Here is a 26,703-nt window from a genome sequence, read left to right as displayed (position 1 = left end):
AGCCCAACAAAATCTTGTTTTGGCCCTTTCAGAGACATAGACAGGTATGGGGCATTGCAGGCTAACAAAAGAAACCAAACGGCCCCCATTTCAAAGCGGTGGACCAGTTTGTCCGTTTCAATTTGCATGTTTTCTAAACAAAAACAAGATTATATGGCTCCTCATATAACACATATAAACTCTATATAATCAAAATATATATAGAAAACAACAATCATTCAGTTTGGTGGATAGATAATTTCCTGATTCCCATATTTTATAAAACACCTGAACTCACCATTTGTTCTTTTTCTTTCTTTTTCCTGTCTTAATGTTGGCAGTGGGCTTTAGGCTGCCCTGCAAGGCTTTAAACCTGGGTTTAACCGGAGACTAAGCCATTCTCAAGCACATATCAAGGAGCTCATTTTGAGCCTGGATCCAGATTTATTGTTGATTCTGTTCATGGTGGAGAATCCTGCTTCACAGCAGCAGGTTGAGCCAAACATCCTCTAAATGTGCAGGGTCATCTTTGAGCACGCCATTTCACTTTTCTTTCACCAGTTCACCGCAGTTCTTCCAGCAGTCCACACTTTCTCTGCTCTCTTTTTCTCATCGTCTTCTCCTTCTTTCCCATCGCCCGGCTTGCCACAGGTTTGCCTGCTGTGTCTAAAAGTAGCAGCAGCAGCAACCCAGACTGACAGCTCATTGGCTCATTTGGATTATGTGCAGCCTGGAGCCGGACGCTCCGGAGGGCTTTACCGTATTAACAGGAGAAGCGGCGCAAGTGAAATTAGACACTGTAGTCGGACAACATGCAGTAATTTATAAATGTTTTAAATCAGATTGGGTCCAGATTAGCCAGCAGGTGGATCCGCTAATCCGTGACCTCTGATCTAGACTTTCTGTAATGCTATTTCCTGTATTTTGGGGTGGAATGTATCTAACTTTTTGTCGTTGTTGCAACACTACTTTTGTCCTGATTATGGGAAGTATGTGTGCTAGACTAGAGGTGGAATTTTCATAAGGAAGACATGAGCTTAATGTTTAATGCTACTTTCACACCAAACAAATTTGAGCAGCAAAGAAGCTTCTGCTGCTTCATTTCTGATGCTTGTCAAAATGTGTCCAGATGCGTCTGATGCTTCTGCTGCTCCTGTGTTCAATGCCAGAGAGCGGCTTTGCTATATTTGCTGTGATCAGTGGGTAAAAAGTAGCTTTAACATGTTTTTAAGTGAGAAAGTCCTCCTGAAAACATGGTCTGTGCAGTCAGTTCATCCAGATCACCATCCTGCCTTAAATATTATTTGGAGCTGCTAGGACCCCCACATACCGGCGGTGCGCTGTCACTGGGAAACTTTACCATTCAAAACATAACCATTTTCATTGATGGGTCCTTGGCTGGTCTCCTACAATTCCTTTTTAAACATAATTTTTTACTAAAATTTTCTTTCTGTCATGAGTTGTGGAAATTAAGATCTAAATAAAAGCATCCTTTCCTGGTCAGACCCCGTAAGTCAGTAAAAGGTTGGAGTCAGAGTAAAAAAATATGCAAGAGGGCTTCACTCAAGTGGCTGGAAATTGGAGGGGATTTTGCTTTGAGTTGGAGGGAAGTGGGCCGCCATTTGGCTGGCGTTTGACTGGGAAGGGCCATTTTCAATGGCTGCTACTGTACTGTTGGCGACCGTAGATGTTAGCATTTTTCAGGTATGTGGTACAAACTGCTAGCCTCGTGAGACCATCCTGATCTCGCGAGCTTTCAAGGTTTAACTCGCAGATCAGTCTGGAGACTCTCCGTTAAAGAAAATTTGGAGCCGTTCACCAAACGAACGTCCAATCAGCGCTGGCTTTGAGGCGGGTTGAGGTGTGACGCAACGAGAAGCGCGACAGTTCAGTCTAAAGAACATGGCGGCTTCAGCCGATGAAACTAGCGTTAGCGTGGCTATCGAGCAAGTTTTATTGGAATTACAGAGTATTTCTTCACTGAAAGAAGAGCAAAACGCTGCTCTGGAGGCTTTTCTCAGAGGAAAAGATGTTTTTGCTCTTCTCCCGACTGGTTTCGGCAAGAGTTTGATCTATCTATTAGTACGTCATATGCTTCGTTGATCTGATTGGTTTATTTGGCCCGTCTATCACCAACATAGGCCAATCAGCTAACCAGTATTTTCGCCCCTTTCGCCAAAATTACTTCAACGGAAGGTTTCCAGATGGATATGCGGAGCAAATCCATCTGGCGGAGTCAGGTTAACAAACTGCAGGCACAAGGATGATAAAAATGAAGATATTTTGCCAACAGGTTTCGACATTTCAAGTTACTTTAGGGGCTAATAAACAGCTTAAGAGGAGTGATCGTGTATCAGTCTCCCTTCCAGCTCTCAGATCAGCTTCTCTGATTGGTTGATGAGGCACATCTAGCAGCAAAAGTTTTATTTTTCCAACTCCAGCATCTGCTGCTTTTGAACATTTGAGCAAAGTTTCCAGGGCTTACCAAAGCCGTACATCTCAAAAACATCCGAACGCGTCCGATTTCTAATATTTTTAGTAGTGTTGCACCGATACCGATACCAGTATCGGACGGGGCCCCGATACTGCCCTAAAATGGTGGTATCGGTATCAGCGAGTACCAACAAATAGGGCACCGATACCATTTTGAGAGCCATAAGTTTATTCAACTATTGTCACCCACTCCTGTTAGGCAATAAAAAGTTCTACTGGATTCACTTTGTATTAGATTTTTTCCTGCTTCCCAAAGGTAGGCAGCAGCTTGACATGAAGCCATGATCGCAATTATTTTACATTATTATGGTATCGGCCGATACTGCACAGCCAGGTATCGGGTATCGGGGCCAAAAAATGGCATCGGCGCAACACTAATTTTTAGTAAAGGGTGTACATCCTACGCCCGTACGCACTGCTAGCCAAACGTCTGTCTAATATCATGTCTTGCGTCGTTAAATGGCAGGATAGAGTCTCACCTGGGTTGCAGCTTCACCGGTGAAGGAGTGCATCCTGCGCTCCACCAACTGGCTGTGACTTCTCCCAGGCAGCGTTGCAGCAGTGCCATTGTGTGACTGAACTTTTCTAATCTGAGGAGAGGAGCCTGGGCTGCAGTCAGAGTCCTCCAGGGCGGGACGGACTCCTGCATCTGCATTACATGGAGGGCTCTGGGTGCAGCTTTGGATCTGTGATTCAGGACTTTCCTCCTGGTCTCGATGGAAGGAGGCCCGTGATATGACACCAAACTTGCGAGTGCGTTTGTAGTTTGCCACATCACTATCAGCTGTGTCCTGCTGCTGGTCCTGCTGGTTCTCGCTGCATTCCAGCCGCTCAGGACTGAGGACGCTTTCCGCGACACAAGGAGGGAGAGGGGCCTTTCGCTTCACTCGCCGCAAAAGGATCAAGTAGATGCATCCGCCGTTCCAGCACTGCTCAACCAGGTAGCTGTAAAAAGAGAAATTTAACCCCTAACACATACAAATAAAAAAGAATCAGTTGGAAAAAGCTAAACTAAAGCAAACATTTGGTGTCAATAAAGGACAAAAGTGTTAAAAAAAACAGGTTCTGTCTACTTGACTCTCTCGGTCCCCTTCCAGCTGTGGACAAAGTACTCGACAGTAGTACTTTAGTATAATTATTGAAACTCAGTCAAATCTTACGTAACTACAAGTAAAAGTTACTTGTTTAAACATCTACTCCAGTTAAAGTATTGAAGTACTCAGCTATTTAAAAGTACATGCAGTTAAAAGTACCTGAGTATTAAAAAATACAAATTAAATCTAATATCAGAACATTTCTGTATAATTTTCAGATACATTTTTAAGAACCTTGAAACTTTCAGAAACCTCCTGCTGTATTGATGCGTAGAACCACCTGCTACAGATTCTGCACCACATGTGAACAACTTCTGGATAAAAATGCCACAAAAAATAAGAAAAGATATTTTGATTATCATGTATTACCGTATCTAAAAACAAACCAAAAAGAAAACAGGTGCGTCTTGATTGGTTGAATCTATTACCAAAAGGAAACTGCACTGAGAACTCATCCTACTGAACAACTTGGCCACATGGCAACAACTAATTAATAACATTATAAACTACTAATAATATCTGCTCTGAGTTTCTCACAGCTGTGGAATCTCTAAAACAGTTGTGTCCAGATCCAGGTCTGCTATCTGCCATGTTGGAATTACATTTCATGGGAGAGAAACAGTGGATTAGAAAGCTAAGCTAAGGAACAAACAGCTTCCTGGAAATGTAGTGGAGCAGAAATGTATAAATACTCCCATCACACAAAAATTAGTCAAGTGAGGAAAAGATACTAAAAAAAAAAAAAGCACTTAAAGGAATAGTACACCCAAAACATGATTAGCCTTCATTTTCTACTCACCCCCATGCTGAACAACACTCTGGAGTACTTTTTTGATATCTCAAATGCATCTGGAGATCTGGGAGGTTTCTTGTTGTCTGCTGACATTCAAATAATGGAGGTCTATGGCGCCCGAGGCAGAAAGGTCCATAAAAGTCCACAAAAAACGTGTCAATATTCCTCCATACTGCTCGTCCAATGTATTCCAAGTGTCCTGAGTGGGTAGCGTCCAGAATTTACTCGAAACAAAGTCATTTAGAATGTTTTTAGAGCATAAACAGTAGTGTATAGGATTTCCTGAAAGCGCGCACCTGCGAGTTCACGACGCTACGGAAGCCGGCAGACCAAACCAGATGAAAGTGCGCATTCAGCTCAGCAAAGAACTCATGCTCTTCCTCAACACTGAAGTCCTCAGACATTTTTCTTTCGTTGTTTCTTTCTTTGCACAGGTAAACAGCACATTTCTTCTTCTACGCTTGCATTATCGGCAGAGCAGACGCTGAATGCGCACTTTCGTCTGGTTTGGTCTGCCGCGGTTTCCGTAGACTCGTGAACGCGCTTTTAGGAAATCCTATACACTACTGTTTATGCTCTAAAAACATTCTAAATGACTTCGTTTCGAGTAAATTATGGATGCTACCCACTTAGGACACTTGGAATACATTGGACGAGCAGTATGGAGGAATATTGACACGTTTTTTGTGGACTTTTATGGACCTTTCTGCCTCGGGCGCCACAGACCTCCATTATTTGAATGTCAGCTGACAGCAAGAAGCCTCCCAGATCTCCAGATGCATTTGAGATATCAAAAAAGTACTCCAGAGTGTTGTTCAGCATGGGGGTGAGTAGAAAATGAAGGCTAATCATGTTTTGGGTGTACTATTCCTTTAAAGGGGAACACCGTTTTTTTTACATTGGCGCCTTGATTTTACGTTATTCCATCATGTTCTACTCACCCATATGAGTTTTGGGTCATTTGGAGCCGTTCTGAAGATATTCCATTAGTTTATATCCAAGTAAAGTCTTCCTTTGGGCAACGACTTGAAGGGACAAACTAAACTGTTCATCATTTATTCTTTATGGTATGCCAGCATTCAGAACATGTAGGCCAATCACTGTCCCCCAGACATCGGCCGTTATATTTGTTAGTAGGGATGCACGATATTGGGATTTTGGCCGATATCCAATATGCCGACATTTTAAAACTCATGTAGCCGATAACCGATATCGATACCGATGTTAAAGCTGGACAAAAATAAGTAGTCATTGAAAATAGCAGTTTTGTTATCCATTTCTGACACTTTGAAAAATAATATACTTAAATATATTTTCATATGCTGATATCAAATAGATTTTTAAAAACGCGGTATCGATCTATTTTACTTTCAAAATCTCGTGAAATTTCATCGTTCTGTTACAAACTCTCGTGATATTTTGCAAATTCTTGTGAGATTTTGTTAGTAAAATAGATCGATACCGGGTCAATATATCAACATATAAAAATATGGCAAAATTTCGTAAATTTTCGAGGGATTTCGTAGCATAACGATGACATATAGCAATATTTCATTAGTAAAAGAGATTGATATGGTGTTTTTAAATGGCAATATATCAGCATATGAAGATATTGGGATATTTTAATGTATCAATATTTTTTCCCTCTTCTTTAGAAGTTTTTAAGTCTGTAAAAAAGAAGTTTTTGAGTTTTTTTTTTAGACTTTAGAAACTCAGAAGCTGATCAAATATCGGGTTAAATATCGGTGGGGTGGCCGATGTCCGATATTCAGTTTTAAGGCCGATACCGATAGGGGGCCGATTATATCGTGCATCCCTATTTGTTATATTTATATTATTTTTAAAACAAAGCGGCGTGTGTATGACATCATCAGCGCGTGCCGGCTACCATTCATTCATCCTGTCCTCTGAACTGCTGCTAGTTTTCCTCACATGCCTAGAAGATGTCTAGTGCTGCTACCACAGATGATCTCGCTCTCCAAATGGAACTGAACGATTCAGATCAGCTAGAATGAATAGAAGGGGTAGAGCGTAGCCGCCTGGTGTAATGTACATTGGTTATATAAAGTTTTTTTGAAAAAATAAATAAATAAAAAAACCAGTCCGGCGCGCGGATGACGTCATTCACGCCCCGCTTCGTTTTTAAAAGATATAAATATAAAAAATATAACCGTGGATGTCTGGGGGACAGTGATTGGCCTACATGTTCTGAATGCTGGCATACCATAAATGATGAACAGTTTAGTTTGTGCCTTCAAGTCGTTGCCCATAGGAAGACGTTACTTAGATATAACCTAACGGAATATCTGCGGAACAGCTCCAAATGACACAAAACTCATTTGGGTGAGTAGAACATGATGGAATAACGTAAAATCAAGGGCCCAATGTAAAAAAAAATAAACGAAATTCCCCTTTAAGTGCAGTAATTTAGTAAATGTACTTTGTTACTTTCCACCACTGTCCCCTTCACACTTGACTGTAACCAATCCATCCATTTTCTGTCATGCTTATCCCATGCAGGGCCGTGAGGGGGGCTGGTGTCTATCTCCAGCTGTCTACGGGTGAGAGGCGGGGTCCAACCCGGACAGGTTGCCAGTCCATCGCAGGGCAACACAGAGACTAACAACCATTCACACACACACTCACACCTAAGGAGAAATGAGAGAAGCCAATTAACCTAACAATCATGTTTTTGGACTGCGGGAGGAAGCTGGAGTACCTGGGGAGAACCCACGTATGCTCAGGGAGAACAAACTCCATGCAGAAAGACCTTGGGCCAGGAATCAAACCCAAAACCAGAACCAGTGCTACCTACCACACCAATGAGCAGCCCAATTTCCAGTTACCAATCCAACTGGGCCTCAATGCAGCAGATTCAGGAGGCTTAATTTCAGTGTCATGCTATGACATCACCGATATATTGTTATAAACTACCAGAATACAGCTATCCCAACAGGATGTCTTTGACCTTCAAACAAACTGTAAAAAGCCCTCTCTCAATGAGAGGGCTTTTTACCCAAACCTTAGTTTAATTTTTTTATCATCAGTGTTTTAATCAGTTTCTCAGCAGTGTGATCAATGTAGAAGGTCTTTATGGCCAAAGCACATTAAGGCTCCAAAAATACAAGGCGTCCCTCATGGGTAATTCTAAGTTTTCACTTCTCCTACTTTTTTATCTACAGTCCTTTCAAAGCAGAACGGAAGAGGATTATGGCCACTGAAAAAAAAAAAAAGTTAACTGATTTTTAAATTTTATTTCAGTTTAGTATGGGAAAAAAGTCAGAATTCTGACTTTTTTCTCAGAATTCTGACTTTTATCTCAGAATTCCGACATTTTTTCTCAGAATTCTGACTTTAATCTCAGAATTCCGACTTTTTTTCTCAGAATTCTGACTTTAATCTCAGAATTCTCACTTTTTTCTCAGAATTCTGACTTTAATCTCAGAATTCTGACTTTAATCTCAGAATTCTCACTTTTTTCTCAGAATTCCGACTTTTTTTCTCAGAATTCTGACTTTAATCTCAGAATTCTCACTTTTTTCTCAGAATTCTGACTTTAATCTCAGAATTCTGACTTTAATCTCAGAATTCTGACAGCTAACAAACATGTTAGCATCAAGCCATAGCCATGTCTGTTTTAGCGACTAGCTCTCTTGTTTTAATGACCTTCTGCTCTTCTGCTCCTCCATTAATGAGGGGACCCCTCAGGCACGTAGCCTAATTCCGTCATTTTCCACCAATGTGTCACTGGCCACCTCAAACAACTCACATCTTTGTCAGTGAAGCTGAGTGCTCTACATCTCTACCTTCATGGTGCCCATCTACATTAAGATCCAAAATTCTGAGATTAAAAAAGTCAGAATTCTGAGGGGAAAAAAAGTCAGAATTCTGAGATAAAAGTCAGAATTCTGACTTTTTTCCCATACTAAACTGAAATAAAATTTAAAAATCAGTTAACTTTTTTTTTTTCAGTGGCCATAATCCTCTTCCGTTTTGCTTTGAAAGGACTGTAGATAAAAAAGTAGGAGAAGTGAAAACTTCATCCCCTCATTAATGGAGGAGCAGAAGAGCAGAAGGTCATTAAAACAAGAGAGCTAGTCGCTAAAACAGACATGGCTATGGCTTGATGCTAACATGTTTGTTATAGGGTGGCCATTTCTATAGCACCAAAAAGGAGGACATTGTGCGGCATATCAATAAATTACTAAGGTGTACATAAGAATCGGGTAAAGTCACATTTATAGTACAATTCTTAGTAGTTTAAAGAGGATGCTTGTGTAGCTGAATAGAACAAAATATTAAAGAAATTTAAAAAAGAATTGGTTCCCAGCATTTGTATTTATTTATATATTGTGGTGTTTAAAAAGTGACAATTTTTTAACACGATTAATTTGCGCAGAACTGCTGCAATTGATCATAAAGGAGTTGTTTGGAAAAGAAGCTCGAGAAAAAGCTAGAGAATAGGACGATGCAAACTGCAAAAAGTGGCTGGAAAAGAGGAATTCATGACATGGCTGCAGCCTGTTGAGAGTAAAGATGATTTCACCATGTTCTCTATCTATCCATATATATATATATATATATATATATATATATATATATATATATATATATATATATATATATATATATATATAAACTTGAGTCATGGAACTGTGCTTACAGCTCCTTATTTCATGTAAACTAATAACTTGTGTACATGATACTTGTTGATGGCATTAAAATTATTTCTAGTAGCATTAAAAGAGCATTAAATTAGAGTTCCTCATTCCTGTATAAAACCTGTGAACGCTTAATTTAATCTGACATATTAAAAAAATCCCCATCATCATCCAGCAGATGTTCAGTTTCTGCCCAAATATTTTCTTTCTGTTGTGGATTTTTGTAACAGGGATAACTAGGATCATACATAAAGTTGTGAGATGCGCTCTGCATCAACTTATTTAATTAATTGCTCTTAGTTTTTGGGAAGATATACGAACTATGCTCTAATTTCTAGTTACCGATCTGTTTTTACTATAATTTAATTTGACAAACCGGGTCTTCTCTACATTCTTTTTTCTGTTTGGTGTGATTGCAATAGCAGGTCTTGATCTGGACGGACCGGAGGGGAGCAAAAAATAGCTCAGCTCCGTATTTTGACGGTGAAGGACGGAGAAGACGTACGTGGGCGGTGACGAGCGGAGGATGTGGAACAGCTCTCATTGATTTACATGACAGACAAGTACTCCGCACGACGTACGTGGGCGGGGCGGAGCGCTGACGGAGTATGTGGAATCTGGGGGTAAAGGAGGACAAATACACGTCCGGCTAGGTGCAGCGCCGGACGCCGGACAGTGCAATGAAAATCCGGACTGTCCGCCCTAAAGCCGGACATCTGGCCACCCTAGTTTGTTAGCTGTCAGAATTCTGAGATTAAAGTCAGAATTCTGAGAAAAAAAGTCAGAATTCTGAGAGAAAAAAAGTCAGAATTCTGACTTTTTTCCCCATGTTAAACTGAAATCAAATTTAAAAATCAGTTAACTTTTTTTTTTCCAGTGGCCCTAATCCTCTTCCGTAGAAAAGTACAAAAACTCAATTAATACATTTGATCTGTCAAAGAGCTGAAAGTATTTCAACACTTTATTTCTCTCTTTATTATGCCTCCAAACACAAAAGGAAAAAGATACACAGAAACATTTGTTAGAGAACTATTTGTTCAACAGGTTGAACAGAAAGCAAACATCACAGGTGCTGATATGCAGCCAAGATACAGAACTATGGGCGGATTTACACACTTTAACTTTCCAAGAATCTGACTTCAATGAACCTTCATCTTATGTTTTCAACTGGATGTTTAGAAGATATACTTTGGAGCACAAAAAGAGAGAGAGCTGCAACCAGAAACATGTACTATTTCCTGCAGTTTCCCAGCTACCAGCACAGCCATGTCTGGATGCTCTTTAGCGGTATGAACAGAACGTCTAGAGAGGTGCAAAATGGAGGTATTCATTTTACAGAAACATTTTCATCAATTATATTTTTTGATGTAACATAAAACTATACAAATATTTAGTTCTGGTTTCAACACCAAAGGATTCTGCATCAACAGCAGGTTGGTGTCAGAGATGGAGCTCAGCCTTTGTCATTTCTTAGCAGCTCCATGATAGAGATCAGAAATGGCTCCTTCTAAGCGTTACATTTCTAAAGTTCATGCCAAAAGCAACAGACAGAAGCAAATGAGGGTGACATCAGTCAAACTTTAGAGCATCTGTGTTTTTGTTATGTTGTTTCATTTATTTTCCTTTTATATCTTGTATTAACTTTGTAAATCTGCTTTCCTTTAAATCATATTTTCTAATTTGTGTGATTTTTCACAATTACCGGTACAAAAAAAGTTTGGATAAAAATAAAAACAATCTAGTTGATGAAATCCTTACTTCATATCTTAATGGTAAAGCATTTTAGTTGAATAATATAAAATGAAAAAGTAAAATTGAAGGCGGTTTTCCAACGTGCTCCCCAGAGATATTTTTAACTCCATTATTTAAATGAGGCCATTTTCAGACTCCTTCATCATGTTTCAAGCAGATTTGTAATTTCAAGCCCTTTATAAGAAATTATGCTAAATTAGTTTCACTGGTTCTATAGCAACCTGATTTCAATGAATAAAATATTAAAACCAGCCTTTAATTAGACTAAATATTAAACAAACCATGTATGCTAATTTAATGTATGCAAGTATGAAAGATAAATATAGGAGTCTACAACATTACAGCAGTTGTAGATAAAAATGGGGCATGCTGAGGCTTTTTGAAGGACTACTGTGATTCTTGCAGTAAAGGAAAAAAGCCACAGGAAATTATTATCAATATTCTGAAAAGTAATCAGATTTTTTATATTTTTTCTGATAAATATAAATCAGGTTCAGTATCCAACACTGAGAAACCAAAGCTCAATAAATATTTCATTTTCAGCCGAAGTGTCGCTAATGTATCAATGGCATAACAGATGTTGGTTCGGTAGGTGGAAAATTACTGATGAACGACTGACGGCTTTAAACCAACTTTGGTCTGATGTTCCTTTGCTGTCCAACTGCTTTATTAGCAATGTGCTGCTCTTCCAGGGACTGAGGGACTTACGAGGCGGCAGCTTGAGTGTGGCAGTTACCGTAGCGACATCGCTAGATGTCACAGACTCTGCATCAAACTGACAACACCAAACCAGAACACTGCAAAAAATGTACCATATATACATATTAGGGGTGGAATGGTTCAAAAAATCCACGGTTCGTTTCAGTATATGTTGATTGTTACCCCGAAATCCCATTAAAATTGATGAAATTAATGAAAAAAAAATAATAATAATGAATTGTAATTATTTTTAATGATCCGCGGAAACCCTGGATCATTTCCGCATGTTTTGCTGCTTTGATTTAATCATCTGGCGCATGCCCTCTACGATCTCCAAGGAACTCAGAGCGGAGCGGACGGGAGCCACAGTGGAGGCTGTAGGCTTTGCTTTGTGCAGGCGGTCTGGAGCGCAGCGGGGCGGAGCGCTGACGGAGTATGTGGGATTTCGGGGTTAGCATGACATGTTGGTCGTGTTGCTGTTAGCATAAACAAAACGTGTTGCACAATGCTTGCAAACTGTTGCACTTTTATCCACAACTTTCTTTCCGCCGTCATCGTAGGTCGCTCTAAATGCAAAGCGCTCCCATACAGCAGACCTATAAAGTGCTGCTGGCGCGTCTTCCAACTCCTGTTCTTTCCCACTCCCCATACCCACACAATTCTCCACAACAACTGATTTTTTCTGCTACACCCGGCTACGCTGCTTCGCTTCTTCTTCTTCTTCTTGTTTACTACTGGTGGTTGGCTTTGGTCGCGGTACCGCCACCTTCTGCTCTGGAGTGTAAACGCTTCGCCTATGAGAAAAAGGAGCAGCGCATGAACCGAACGCAACACACGCGAACCGAACCGAGACAGTCGAACCGAACGGTTCGGACAGTTTTCATAAACCGTTCCATCCCTAATATATATATATTTAATGCTCTGAACATCCGTATCAATGCGTTTTTTCTCCCCGTTTACATTTAATCACTGCTGCACTTTAATAAATGGAAATGCAATGAACGCTGTACAAAATGAAATTTCTTTTTGTATACACTCTGTTTGTACAAAATGGCAATAAAAATTGTCTAAATCTAAGTCTTCGTGCATGTTGATGATGACAAGATGATTAAACAGTGGCGCTACACTGGAAAAAAGATCTAGAAATAAGTAAAAATTTTTCAAATTAAGTGAATTTACCCTGAATTTAAGTAGGTAAATGAGATGATTTGCCAATTGAAGGAGTATATTTACTCTTAAAATAAGGTATTTAGATAAAATGCACTTGAAATAAGACCATGGAATTGTATTTTCTTATTTTAAATGTAAATTATCTTGTTTCATTGGCAAAATATGTCTTTTACCTTCTAAATTCAAGAACAAATGCACTTATTTTATGAAATAATGACTTATCTAGATTTAGATTTTTTCCAGTGTACTTTTGGCTCTTCAAATATGAAACACCTCGCAGTTTACTGGGAGACCAAGATCATTGTCCAACAGTCAGTTTCCCTGTAATTATTTTAGTTTATCATTTTATTATTAATTAATAAAACATCAATTTATCAAATGGAATCGATCTTCTGTGGACTCATTATCCGTGAACGAGTGCTGGATTGGATCGGCCGTGTCGTACCTGGTGAAGGATCTAATGCTGGGGTCCTACCTGGCTCCGGTGACGTTAACTCCCACCATCAGTTGCCCGTTGACAGACAGCAGCTCGTCTCGGAGTCGGATGCGCCTGCAGCAGGCGGCGGGGCTTTTCTTCTTCACCTCCGTCACCCAGACACAGCCCACGTCAACGATGGGGCCGGCTTCCCTCCTCTTCCTCGATGATCCCTTCTTCCTGATATCAGGATCTCCAAAAATGGGGATGTTCCCAAAGCTGAGGCCAAAGTCAGCCGCATCCTCCTCCCGTTTGCTGAGGGAAACGGCCCGAACCTCCACCTCCAGACCCTTCGTACGGGAGGAGCCTGTTGCTGAGGGAGACGCCTCACTCTCCATGAAGTTGAACTTAATATACTCCACCAGCTTCTGAGCAGCAGCCAGACACAAGGTCAGGTCTTCCAGCTGGACGCTGCCAACGCCAACACCGTCACACAGACTGTCTTCATCTCCATCCTGGGACTCTTCATCCTGGAAGAGGCAGGAGATCCGAGCAATCAGTCAAAAGCTGCAAAAATGATCTAGAAATGAGTAAAAATGTCTTAAACTAAGTGGATTTACCTTTAATTTAAGTAGGTAAATAAGATGATCTGCCAATGGAATTAGGATTTTTACCCATAAAATAAGATAATTAGATACTATACACCTAAAATTAGACAATCTAATTGCTTTTTTCTTATTTTTATGTTAGTTTCCTTGTTTCCATCAGGGTTTATACAGGAATGAGTAACTCTAATTTCATGTTTTCTAATGCTCTTTTATATTAAATTAATTTAAATTTCCTCAACAAGTACTTTTGACTTGTTGAGGGCATTGAAATTGATATGATTATATATATAAAAATAAAACGGCGAAATCCCTCTTCATGCTGCAGCTATGTCCCGTATTCCTCGTTTTTCAGCCACTTTTGTTGAAATTCTCTAGCTTTTTCTCCGCCACCGATTTTCTTTTCCGAACATACGGATTTATGATCAACCAGAAGCAGCTCCGTGGAACTACATTATTGGAATATTATATATTTGACAAAATTGTTTTTATAAACATTTTTTTTAAATAGAGCATTTTAAATGCAAGGATCATCACATTAAATTAATTCTAATGCCAATTAAGTCCTTAATTAAAAAAATAATAATTTAATGACTTTTAATGATTTTTAATGACCCTGGGAAACCCTGTCATTGGCAAAGTGTCTCACTAACCTCCTGAATTCAGGAAAAAACGCACTTATTTAGATGTCAATTTTTTGCAGTGTGTGTCTGCGACCTTCAACCCTGAAGTAATCTGGAAACTCTCTGTTTTTTACTCAAATTCTTAAAGCATAAACTTCCTCTAGTAAGTTCTGGTAAGTTGATATACTTTTTATATTTACAAAAGTTTAGTAAACTTGAGTTTCACTGCAAACACGGATCCAAAAATCTGTTAAATAATTCTTAAAATTGGTATAATTACTCTTCATTTCATCGACTAATTATCTTTTTTTTATTTTCATCTTATTTTTTTCTTATTTAAACATAATTAATCCTATTCTATTGAAAAGTTCTCTTACTTATCTACTTAAGAGAAAATAATCCTTTTCCAACAAAAATGACTTAATTGGATTTCCGTGTTTGCTGTGTTTAAAAGTCAAAAATAAAAGGCTGTCAGAGGAACGTTCCAGACATCCTGGAAGGTTAAACCGATCGTCTCCAACCAGAGAGGAAAAATCCCTTTAAAAAAACCTGCTTTAGGCCGACTTCTCAAACCAAAATAAAGTCATAAACAATTAAATATCTTTACCAAACATCTACTCTGACCCTTCAAATTAAAGCTTACTAAATACAGCTTAAGGGAAATTAGTTTTTATGTTGCTAAAATAACTACTAAATACTACATTTTAATAGATTTGCTCTAATTAATGAAATATTATGTTTTAATTTTTTTAGTATTTTGGTGGAACTGTGTTCTTTAATTTTATTGTTTTTGTTTGCGGTTCTTTAGAACATTAAAACCTGATAAGATAATTTAAAAAATGAGATTGTTTGAAATAAAATGTGAGTTAGAGGAGAACCTGTGAACTACCTGAGTCTCCAAACGCTCTTCTTCTCTGCTCTCAGTCTGGGTAGATCTCAGCGCCTGAGCCCGGAGCCAGTCCTCCAGCAGCAGGAGGATGCTGAGGGCGTTGTCCTGAGTGATGGGCATACTGGCATCTTGTTCCTGCGGAGGATCCCGATGCTCTCCACCATCAGAGCAGGAACCTCAGCTTCCAAAGCGCATTTCTGAGGGACGAGCAGCGGGCGGACGCCGGGGGAACCCAGGAGGAGTCAGTGGGGTAGAGCTGAGAGGAGGAGCAGGGAGGAGGCTACAGGATCAGACCATCATCTGAAAAACATGGAGGAGCAGGAAACACGATCTAAACCAAACATCTGACCCCAGAAAACACAGACACCCTAAAATACACAGAATGACTTCACTCTGTCTGTTTAGAAATATAAGGGAAGAATTTCTATATTCATATTTTTCATTATTTGGGGTATTTAAGGGTTTTAATTGGTTATTAAATAAATCAATGAATGAATGAATGAATCTTATTTTATGAGTCTGACGTATGCGTATTATTGCTTGTAAAAGTATTAATAACCCTTGAACTTTCCCACATTCTGTCACATTAACACCACAAACATAAATATATATAAAATTAAACATTTATTTTACTTTCCTGAAGAGAGCTTTGCTGTGATTCCAGCTGCAGTCGGTCTCAGATGTCTCTCCGCTAGCTTTAAACATCTAGTGACTGAAGTTTTTGCTCATTGCTCTTTGCAAACCGGCTAAAGCTCAGAGCGTTTGTGAACAGGAGTTTTCTGATCTTTCCGCAGACTCTGGATTTAGGTCTGGACTTTGACTGGGCCGTTCCAACACCTGAATATGAACCGTTCTGTTGTAGCCCTGACTTCATGTTTAGGGTCGTCATCCTGCTAGCCTCGTCTAAAGTCCCTTGCTTAGACAACATGTAAATGGAATCATTCAGTAAAAGTTTAAAAAATACAATCCACTGGACTTGGTTTCCAAGATTTGAAGACGTTTCGCTACCTCTCCAGGAAGCTTTCTCCGTTCAATTTAAGAGAGAAAAACCAACTCTAAACAGAGGTGGTGGACTTAAATTCCAGCTTCCAAAAACTTACAATTCAGTTATAGAGATGATCCCTTCCAGATATCACCACACCCCCCACCCCATCACAGAGGAGCAAAGCACCTACCCGCTCCAGCCGGTGAACAATACCTCCCTAACGACCGACCCTTAACAATCATAGACAGGTTTCAGATATTACAGGCTAACAATGGAACCGAACAACCTATTTATCAGTTTCCCTTTGCATGTTTCCAAGCGATACAAGGCCTTGTCTATATAAGACTCAAACTCACTGCGGATCCAGACATTTGAATTGAGAAAGCTTCCTGCAGAGGTGGCGAAACGTCTTCAAATCTTGGAAACAAAGTCCAGTGGATTGTTTTTTAAAAACTTTTAACGGCATGTAAATTGAAATGCTCGAAAGGTTCCACCCCTTTAACGACAGAGACATAGACAGTAGGGGTGTAAATAATAATCGTTTTGTATCGATGCACTGATCCAACAGCCGACGATCCGATGCATCGATTCGTCCGCAAGAGAATCGAATTGTAATTGTAATTTCGGTCATAAAAACAAAACAAGGCGGCCTCCTGTCTGCGGTCAGCTATAATTTGGGAGAGGTTACTGGATAAAACCCGGAACTCAACGCTATTTCTGACATTTTGAATTGAAAAAGCTTCCTGGATGGGAGGCAAAACATCTTTAAATTTGGAAGCAAAGTCCTGTGGATTGTTTTTAAAGGAATAGTACACCCAAAACATGATTAGCCTTCATTTTCTACTCACCCCCATGCTGAACAACACTCTGGAGTACTTTTTTGATATCTCAAATGCATCTGGAGATCTGGGAGGCTTCTTGCTGTCTGCTGACATTCAAATAATGGAGGTCTATGGCGCCCGAGGCAGAAAGGTCCATAAAAGTCCACAAAAAACGTGTCAATATTCCTCCATACTGCTCGTCCAATGTATTCCAAGTGTCCTGAGTGGGTAGCGTCCATAATTTACTCGAAACAAAGTCATTTAGAATGTTTTTAGAGCATAAACAGTAGTGTATAGGATTTCCTAAAAGCGCGTTCACGAGTCTACGGAAACCGCGGCAGACCAAACCAGACGAAAGTGCGCATTCAGCTCGGCAAAGAACTCATGCTCTTCCTCAACACTGAAGTCCTCAGACATTTTTCTTTCGTTGTTTCTTTCTTTGCACAGGTAAACAGCACATTTCTTCTTCTACGCTTGCATTATCGGCAGAGCAGACACTGAATGCGCACTTTCATCTGGTTTGGTCTGCCGGCTTCCGTAGCGCCGTGAACGCGCTTTCAGGAAATCCTATACACTACTGTTTATGCTCTAAAAACATTCTAAATGACTTTGTTTCGAATAAATTATGGACGCTACCCACTCAGGACACTTGGAATACATTGGACGAGCAGTATGGAGGAATATTGACACGTTTTTTGTGGACTTTTATGGACCTTTCTGCCTCGGGCGCCATAGACCTCCATTATTTGAATGTCAGCAGACAGCAAGAAGCCTCCCAGATCTCCAGATGCATTTGAGATATCAAAAAAGTACTCCAGAGTGTTGTTCAGCATGGGGGTGAGTAGAAAATGAAGGCTAATCATGTTTTGGGTGTACTATTCCTTTAACCTTTTAGTTTGAGTTTCAAATCATGTATTATTTCCTTTCTGCGCCGGTTGTTCCCACTTTGTGTTGATCTTTCACACAAGATTCCAATAAAATACGTTTATATCTCTAATGCGATAACGTGGAAAAGTTCAAGGGGTATTAATGCTTTTGGAAAGCCCTGATCTAAACAATGGATCTGTACGTGTCGTTGCTAGTTTTCTACATGTTATCGACATCATTAAGGGTTTTTCTTCAGCACTGGATCTATTGATAAAATGAAGATGCACATTATTAGTTTGGATAACAAAAAAAATAATCTAATGGATCCAAATCTTTATTCACTGGGTGGAACTTTGGAAAGTCCCACATAAGGTGGTTTATTGTGTGTCTGTCAAACAGCAGAGCAAACATGAAATGCAGCCATGATGCTGAAGTCCAAACAATAATCCAGTAAAAGAATTTGATGTATCTGTCAGCCTGCGGCCGTCTCTGTGACGTTAGGCGGGTGGATCTGTTAATGCCAGCTCTGAACAGCCGCTCTTAGGCTGGTTTTTCTTTTAGAAACATGCAGGATGTGTGTTAATAACAGGTCTGAACAGGACAAACACTGCAGGATGAAGCCATAAGCCGTGGCTTTGTGATGATCAGCATTTGCAGCTTTGATTTAGAGCACAGAGATAATAAAAGAAAAACCTCTAACTAGATATCTTATAGAATCCTCTAATCACAGTTCTTCCTCGTTATAGGAGCTGTGTGAGCCTCGTACCTTTGATAGGAAGGAATCAAACACTTATCAGACACCGCTCTCTCATTATGAGGTTTTTATTTATTTACTAAAATTAGTTTCCTTCACTAAAAAAACAAAAAAACTGAGGTACATATAAAAATGTGAAGTGGTGTTTAATCTGGTTTCAGAGGGTTTAAAAAATGCAAACCCAGCGGATCCCTTTCAGTGGCCTGGTTCTGGTGAAATAAAAGGTCCAGAAGAATCTGGGCTGACCCTCCATCTGCATGCTGGTGGCAAACGTAGACGAAAAAAAAAAAAAACCCAACCACACTGTAATGACTATGCTGCACTTGAGCTTCAAATAAACTCCCTGGTTTTGTGGTACCGAATGTCAGAGTTATTCCTCTGCTGGAAGGCATGAAGGCCCGGCCCAGTTCTGGCTGCAGCTGAAAGCGGAGCAGAAGTGGTTTTACCCAGAATTACTAGAGTTTTAGGTGTTGTAAACAAAACGGAGCAGGCAGGGTAGGAGAACCGGGACCGGCTGAGATACGCATGCAGACCAGGGAAAGGAGCGGAGGTTTGACCCGCTTCAGATTGGATAAAAGATGCCGACACAAAGGGGAGCTGATGTTTAAAAATAAACAGAGTAGAACCACGACCCAGAAGTCTGCCTCTGTTTGAGTCTCACTGCGCCCAGAGCAGACGTTATTTAGACACCATGGGGAATCCTAGCCTGATCTTGCGAGCTTTCAAGATTTCACTCGCTAATCAGTCTGGAGACTCTCCGTTAAAGAAAATTTGGAGCCGTTCACCAAACGAACGTCCAATCAGCGTTGGCTTTGAGGCGGGTTGAGGTGTGACGCAACGAGAAGCGCGACAGTTCAGTCTAAAGAACATGGCGGCTTCAGCCGATGAAACTAGCGTTAGCGTGGCTATCCAGCAAGTTTTATCGGAATTACAGAGTATTTCTTCACTGAAAGAAAAGATGTTTTTGCTCTTCTCCCGACTGGTTTCGGCAAGAGTTTGATCTATCAATTGGCTTGTGGTTGTGTTTTCGTCGTTGCTCTGTTAGTACGTCATATGCTTCGTTGATCTGATTGGTTTATTTGGCCCGTCTATCACCAACATAGGCCAATCAGCTAACCAGTATTTTGGGCACTTCCTAAAATTACTTCAACGGAAGGTTTCCAGATGGATACGTGGAGCCAGGTTAAGGTAAACCTCCTCTGGGTTGAAACCCACATTTAAACCCGGGTTCATGTGGACCCTTCACGGTCACATCAGTGGGCGTCACAGTGGACCGCCCCACTCAGGTTGGGAAATGTGTGGCTGAATTAGCGACTCCCCCTCGGCTAAACGACCAATCATTAGCTGTTTTTCTGAAAAATTACAAAACATTCCCTGGTATTTAAGCTGATGAAGGTTCTCAGTCATCCAGGTCATAGTCATTCCGTAAAAATTCAAAAAATATCCACTGGACTTGGTTTTCAAGATTTGAAGACGTTACGCCACCTCTCCAGGAAGCTTTCTCAATTCAAATGTCTGGATCCGCAGTGAGTTTGAGTCTTATATAGACAACGCCTTGTATCGCTTGGAAACATGCAATAGAAACCGATGAATGGGTCGTTAGTTCCATCGTTAGCCTGTAATATCTGAACCTGTCTATGATTCTAGGGGTCGGTCGTTAAAGGGGGGATTGTCATTAAGGGGGGGATTGTCTCCTGTAATACCTGAAACCTGTCTATGATTGTTAAGGGTTGGTCGTTAAGGAGGTATTGTTCACCGGCTGGAGCGGGTAAGTCCCTCGTTCCTCTGTGATGGGGTGGGGGGTTTGGTGATATCTGGAAGGGATCATGTCTATGATTGAATTGTATGTTTTTGGAAGCTGGAATCTCAGTCCACCACCTCTGGTATTTAAGTTACGCAATCTTTCTAAAATTTAAATTGATGTTTAACCATTTCTAAAAGAAAATATTTGTATTAAGTTCAATCAAAACACTTTTCATTCCTTATTTTCTCACAAAGGTAAAGACAAGTTTGACTGGTGTGTTTGTGCGTTGATGTGGAAGTAGCTTTGGCAACATTTGCAGTAAACCATGGATGTTTAGATCCAGTTTGTTTATGTTAATGACAGATCTTCCACATGCTCAAAGGTTACCTGTGGAGTACCACAGGGATCAGTGCTAGGACCAATTCTCTTTAATTTATACATGCTCCATATCGGTAGAGTTATTAGACAGCATGGGATTAATTTTCACTGTTATGCTGATGATACCCAGCTATATCCGTCTATAATCCAGATGAAGCTAACCCATTACATAGATTACAGGCATGTCTGAAGACATAAAAACCTGGATGACTCTTAACTTTCTCCTTCTGAATGCAGACAAAACAGAAGTTATAGACTTTGGACCAGAGGCTTTGAAAAAGAAGCTGATTAGCCAGTCACTTCAATTGGATAGGATTAAACCGATTTCAGATAATAAAGTAAAAAATCTTGGTGTTATTTTCGATCAGCACCTGTCATTTAAATCCCATATCAAAGAGGTTTCTAGAATTTCCTTCTTTCATCTGAGAAATATTGCAAAAATTAGAAATCTCCTGTCCAGGGGTGATGCTGAGAAACTAACCTATGCATTTGTTACTTAAAGGTAGTGTTGCGCCGATGCCATTTCTTGGCCCCGATACCTGGATGTGCAGTATCGGCCGATACCGATACCATAATAATGTAAAATAATTGCCATCATGGCTTTGTCAAGTTGCTGCCTACCTTTGTGAAGCAGGAAAAAAATCTAATACAAAGTGAATCAAGTAGAACTTTTTATTGCCTACCAGGAGTGGGTGACAATAGTTGAATAAACTTATGGCTCTCAAAATGGTATCGGTGCCCTATTTATTGGTACTCGCCGATACCGATACCACCATTTTAGGGCAGTATCGGGGCCCCGTCCGATACTGGTATCGGTATCGGTGCAACACTACTTAAAGGCTGGACTATTGTAATTCTTTACTATCAGGAAGTCCACAAACTGTAGTTAAAAGCCTTCAACTGATCCAAAATGCTGCAGCCAGAGTTCTGATGAAAATGAAAAAGAGAGATCATATCTCTCCTATCCTGGCTTCTCTTCATTGGCTTCCTGTTAAATCCAGAATAGAATTTAAAATCCTCCTTCTCACATATAAAGCCTTAAATGGCCAAGCTCCATCTGATATCAGAGATCTGATTGTTCCTTATGTTCCTAACAGAGCACTTCGCTCTCAATCTGCAGGTTTACTAGTGGTTCCTAGAATTTCTAAAAGTGGAATGAGAGGGAGATCTTTTAGTTATCAGGCTCCTCTCCTGTGGAACCAACTACCAGTTTTAGTTTTTCAGTTTTTTTATTTATTTAGAGAGGTTACCAAAATAGTCTCTTTTTAGATTCATCGATTAAGTTAAAAACAATGAATCACTGATAGATTAAACTGTTATTAAATAACCAACGCTGCCGCTCCAGTGTTGATGACAGGCTTTAGAAACATCTGGCTGAACAGAACGGAGCCCTGCGCCTCAGAGAGGAGAGCCATAAAAACAGAATAAAGCCGCCAAGGCGTCACTCAACACCATCATTTTAATCCTTTTTATGTCATAAATCCTGTTTATGTTCATCGGTTCGCCTCCATGTCACCTTCTTTAGCTGGCAGCTCAAGTGTGACGGCCATGGCCATGCCGGCCGATGGTTTCAAGTTTCTCACCAAACAGAGGCCGAGCTTCATGATGGACGTTTTACGTTAAAGACGCTAATCACACAAAACGGCACGAGTTAAATCTCATCACACTTGCTGGAGAAGGCGGGACGTCCACCTCAGTCACTCCCTTGTGGACGCTGTGTCCACCTGATGATGCAGAGGTGGAGCTGAGGATGTTGCTGGAGGACAAACCCCATCCAGTCTGCAGCCTCTTCAAATGGTTCAACTAGGGCTGGGCTATATTTCAATAACGATATATATCGATCGATAGACGTGTGGCGCAATAGAAAAAAACAGAGTCGATAAAGGTTCGATAAGAAACGCAGTTTTCCTTCCTTCTCATTGTAGCCTAGCATGTAGGTTTATGCTAGTCACTACTTCCTCCCAACCAATCACAGTCGCGTACCCAGGCACGCCGTCACAAAGCGCCACCCTCTCAAACCACAACACAGAGCACATGAAGATGTCGCAGCAAGGAGAGGCGGAGGAAATTGTTCCAAAGAAGGGTTTTTGTAGTTCGCCAGTTTGGCAGTATTTCGGTCATGGCAAGTCGGACAAAAAACAAACCACAGTCATCTGTAAAATGTGTAGGGAACCAGTGAAAACGAAGTCTGATAACACAACCAACTTTTCTTTATCATCTCAGCCGATCACACCCGCAGGAGTACGAGCTGTGTAGGCCCCGGCGCGGCTCTCCTCCGAGGAATCTTCGGGAATTTCAGGAAAAAAAAAATATTTATATATATACACTCACCGGCCACTTTATTAGGTACCCCATGGCAGTAACGGGTTGGACCCCCTTTTGCCTTCAGAACTGCCTCAATTCTTCGTGGCATAGATTCAATAAGGTGCTAGAAGCTTTCCTCAGGGAGTTTGGTCCATATTGACATGATGGCATCACGCAGTTGCCGCAGATTTGTCGGCTGCACATCCATGATGCGAATCTCCCGTTCCACCACATCCCAAAGATGCTCTATTGGATTGAGATCTGGTGACTGTGGAGGCCATTTGAGTACAGTGAACTTGTGTCATGTTCAAGAAACCAGTCTGAGATGATTCCAGCTTTATGACATGGCGCATTATCCTGCTGAAAGTAGCCATCAGAAGTTGGGTACATTGTGGTCATAAAGGGATGGACATGGTCAGCAACAATACTCAGGTAGGCTGTGGCGTTGCAACGATGCTCAATTTGTACCAAGGGGCCCAAAGAGTGCCAAGAAAATATTCCCCACACCATGACACCACCACCACCAGCCTGAACCGTTGAGACAAGGCAGGATGGATCCATGCTTTCATGTTGTAGACGCCAAATTCTGACCCTACCATCCGAATGTCGCAGCAGAAATCGAGACTCATCAGACCAGGCAACGTTTTTCCAATCTTCTATTGTCCAATTTCCATGAGCTTGTGCAAATTGTAGCCTCAGTTTCCTGTTCTTAGCTGAAAGTAGTGGCACCCAGTGTGGTCTTCTGCTGCTGTAGCCCATCTGTCTCAAAGTTCGACGTACTGTGCGTTCAGAGATGCTCTTCTGCCCACCTTGGTTGTAACGGGTGGTTATTTGAGTCACTGTTGCCCTTCTATCAGCTCCAACCAGTCTGGCCATTCTCCTCTGACCTCTGGCATCAACAAGGCATCTCCGCCCACAGAACTGCCGCTCACTGGATGTTTTTTCTTTTTCGGACCATTCTCTGTAAACCCTAGAGATGGTTGTGCGTAAAAAATCCCAGTAGATCAGCAGTTTCTGAAATACTCAGACCAGCCCTTCTGGCACCAACAATCATGCCACGTTCAAAGTCACTCAGATCACCTTTCTTCCCCATACTGATGCTCGGTTTGAACTGCAGGAGATTGTCTTGACCATGTCTACATGCCTAAATGCACTGAGGTGCCGCCATGTGATTGGCTGCTTAGAAATTAAGTGTTAACGAGCAGTTGTACCTAATAAAGTGGCCGGTGAGTGTATATATATATATATATATATATATATATATATATATATATATATATATATATATATATATATATATATATATATATATTCAGTTCAGGCCACGTAGTTCTAACAATTGAGAGAAAAATGCTGAGGGGCCAGCAACTTCAAAGTAATAACTCAGGTTAAAGCAGGAAACTAAGCTGAACCATAACGAGGTGCCAGCAGCACCTCTAGAAGAATAGGGGTGAGAAAAAATACCCCATAGAAATGCTAGGCTAAAGGGGGAGTTGATTTTGGTTTTTGTTCTTGTTGAGTGGAGTTTACATGGTAGCCTAGTCCTACAATCTTTTAATTACCACAAGCTGGTGGTGTACTATTCCCACCCAAATAGGGTATTCTATTTATGTATTTGTTATATTTATTTTGGTCACTTTTCTGGTCACTTTAGTTTATTCTTTGTCAGTATTTAATAACATAACTCAGGTCTCTTAAGTTATTTTTCTTTAAAACAATTCTGTTATGGTTAAAAAAGTTGGTTAAATAAATATTTAAATGTAAGTCTGTGTTTGTGTTCTTTATTAAAATTAAATCATTTAGCAATATCATAAAAAGTCCAGGCAGAGCTGCACATAAAATGTGGTTTCAAATCTTTTCAATATTTATCGATATCGATCAATATGCATTTTGTTTTTAATCGATAAGCTTTTTTTCTATATCGCCCAGCCCTAGGTTCAACTTTAACATTTTCATCTGAGACTGCAGGCCCTTCATCATGAGCAGTTAGTCATTTGGTTTCTTTTGTTAGCCTGCAATTCCCCATACCTGTCTATTACCCCATTTACACTACCCTTGAAAAACCGATCCATGTCAAGACCAGTCCGAGCTCGGATCAGTTAACCAGGCCGAGTTTGATTCTGACGACCGTTTACACATTAGGCTATCTCGGTTCCTCGCCTCCTAGTGACGATCTGCGGTATTACTGCCAATATTGGAAAAGGAAATCAAGCAGTTGGTGGCGGTAATGCACCAAAAGTTGTTTGCCAACCGCCATAATTGTTGTTTATAGTTCTTCTTCTGTTTTGTGTCGGTTGGCAAGCAACTTCTGGAGGGGCATTACCGCCAACTACTGGAATAGAGTGTGAATCGGGATGTGCAGCCAGAAGGAGATGACGCGTTCTGCTCATGCGCTCTTGTTATCAAAGAACCGAGCCAGGGAAAAACCGAGCCGAGCCCACCTCTGGAACTGGTCTGCAGTTAGCGCGGTTCGGTAGTGTCTAGCTCGGTGCAGTTCAGTTTGCTTTCCATTTACACACTGTTAGGTTTATTCAATGATGATCATAAAATCAATGTCTGTATGCTTATGAAACATTTGTGCAAGGGGATGCTCCACTGTGTCTTGTGATCCAGTCAGGAGACCATCCTGCCTTGTCATTCTAGTGGAGCATCCTGTCTTTATGAACTGATCAATTGTTCTGTCAGAACAATACTCCGTTTGTAACCATGTGTCATGTTCTGTTAATAAAACGCTCTGCAGAAGAGGTCCGGTGGGAGACAGTGTGTTTCAGTCTGGGGTTCAACTGTCTCTCCTCCTGCAGGAGCTGTATGAAAAGCCCTTACTGTGTATTTCAGTTCTTCTTTTACAAAACCTAAATTTTTGAACCCAACACACACGATAAGTTATCTCAGTTACTGAGCTCGGACCGGTCTCGGCACGGTTTTTCAAGGGTAGTGTAAATGGGGTATAAGTCTCTGAAAGGGGGGTCGTTGAAGGGAATTGTTGGGATACAGACATTTGGGGGGGTCGTTTGGCCACCCAAAGACCCCCCAAATGACCCGATTCCAAAAGAGTTTTTAATTGATTGCTTTTTTTTTTTTCCTTTTTTGTAATGACTATGACCTGGATGTCTGAGAATCTTCCCCAGCATACCAGCTTCCTTATCTGTTTGGCTACTTTAGGTTTGATTTGAACGAAGGTGGAAAAACAAGGCAGGATCATCTCTGCTGAGGTCTGCTTCAAACTCAGACTTTCTACTGTTTGATCGATCTGGACCGGTCCATGACATGATGGCACACAAAGCTGAACAGCATCAGTATTAACATGACATTTTCTGTAATGACCTAAATCCCTCTAAATGGAGCCCTCCCCCCCATACAGATAATCTCAGGCTCACCGATCTACACTGGTCACAGAATGATGGACCTGCAGACTAGGCTGGAACCGTCTGAACAGCAGAACCTGTTCATGTTCATCCACTTCCTTTTCACTAAAAAAACACCTTTTTAAATCACCTAAAGCGAGGAAGACGATGTGTCGTTCAGGCCTGCAGCTTTCCTCCTTCATATATCAGGGAAACAAGGAAACCTCAGCAGAATCCCTTCTCTGGTTGAACCTCTTAAAAGTTATCAAGGACTCTAAAGTAAATAAAGACTTTTCTTCACTGATGATTTATCACCATTTTTATTGCACACAT

General features: G+C 40.7%; 1 protein-coding gene across 3 annotated transcripts in view; it reads right to left on the bottom strand.

Moving 5' to 3' along the window:
* Positions 1-26,703, bottom strand: part of pdzd2 (PDZ domain containing 2) — a 90,235-nt gene that overhangs the window by 55,470 nt on the left and 8,062 nt on the right. For all 3 annotated transcript variants that reach the window (XR_005281661.1, XM_038295200.1, XM_038295201.1), the window contains exons 2-4: positions 15,174-15,473; positions 13,117-13,586; positions 2,952-3,417 (exon numbers count right to left, since the gene is read on the bottom strand). Coding sequence is in view for 2 of the 3 variants with exons in the window: in XM_038295200.1 (XP_038151128.1) it covers positions 2,952-3,417; positions 13,117-13,586; positions 15,174-15,293 (1,056 nt within the window). In the remaining variant the exon portion in view is untranslated. The remainder of the gene's footprint in view (positions 1-2,951; positions 3,418-13,116; positions 13,587-15,173; positions 15,474-26,703) is intronic.

This window comes from Cyprinodon tularosa, unplaced genomic scaffold, assembly GCF_016077235.1.
Source record: "Cyprinodon tularosa strain WSP-4 unplaced genomic scaffold, ASM1607723v1 ctg351, whole genome shotgun sequence".
In the NCBI taxonomy this organism is placed as follows: domain Eukaryota; kingdom Metazoa; phylum Chordata; class Actinopteri; order Cyprinodontiformes; family Cyprinodontidae; genus Cyprinodon; species Cyprinodon tularosa.
The sequence above is the reverse complement of the archived record's forward strand: the minus strand, read 5'-3'. Positions and strand labels throughout refer to the sequence as shown.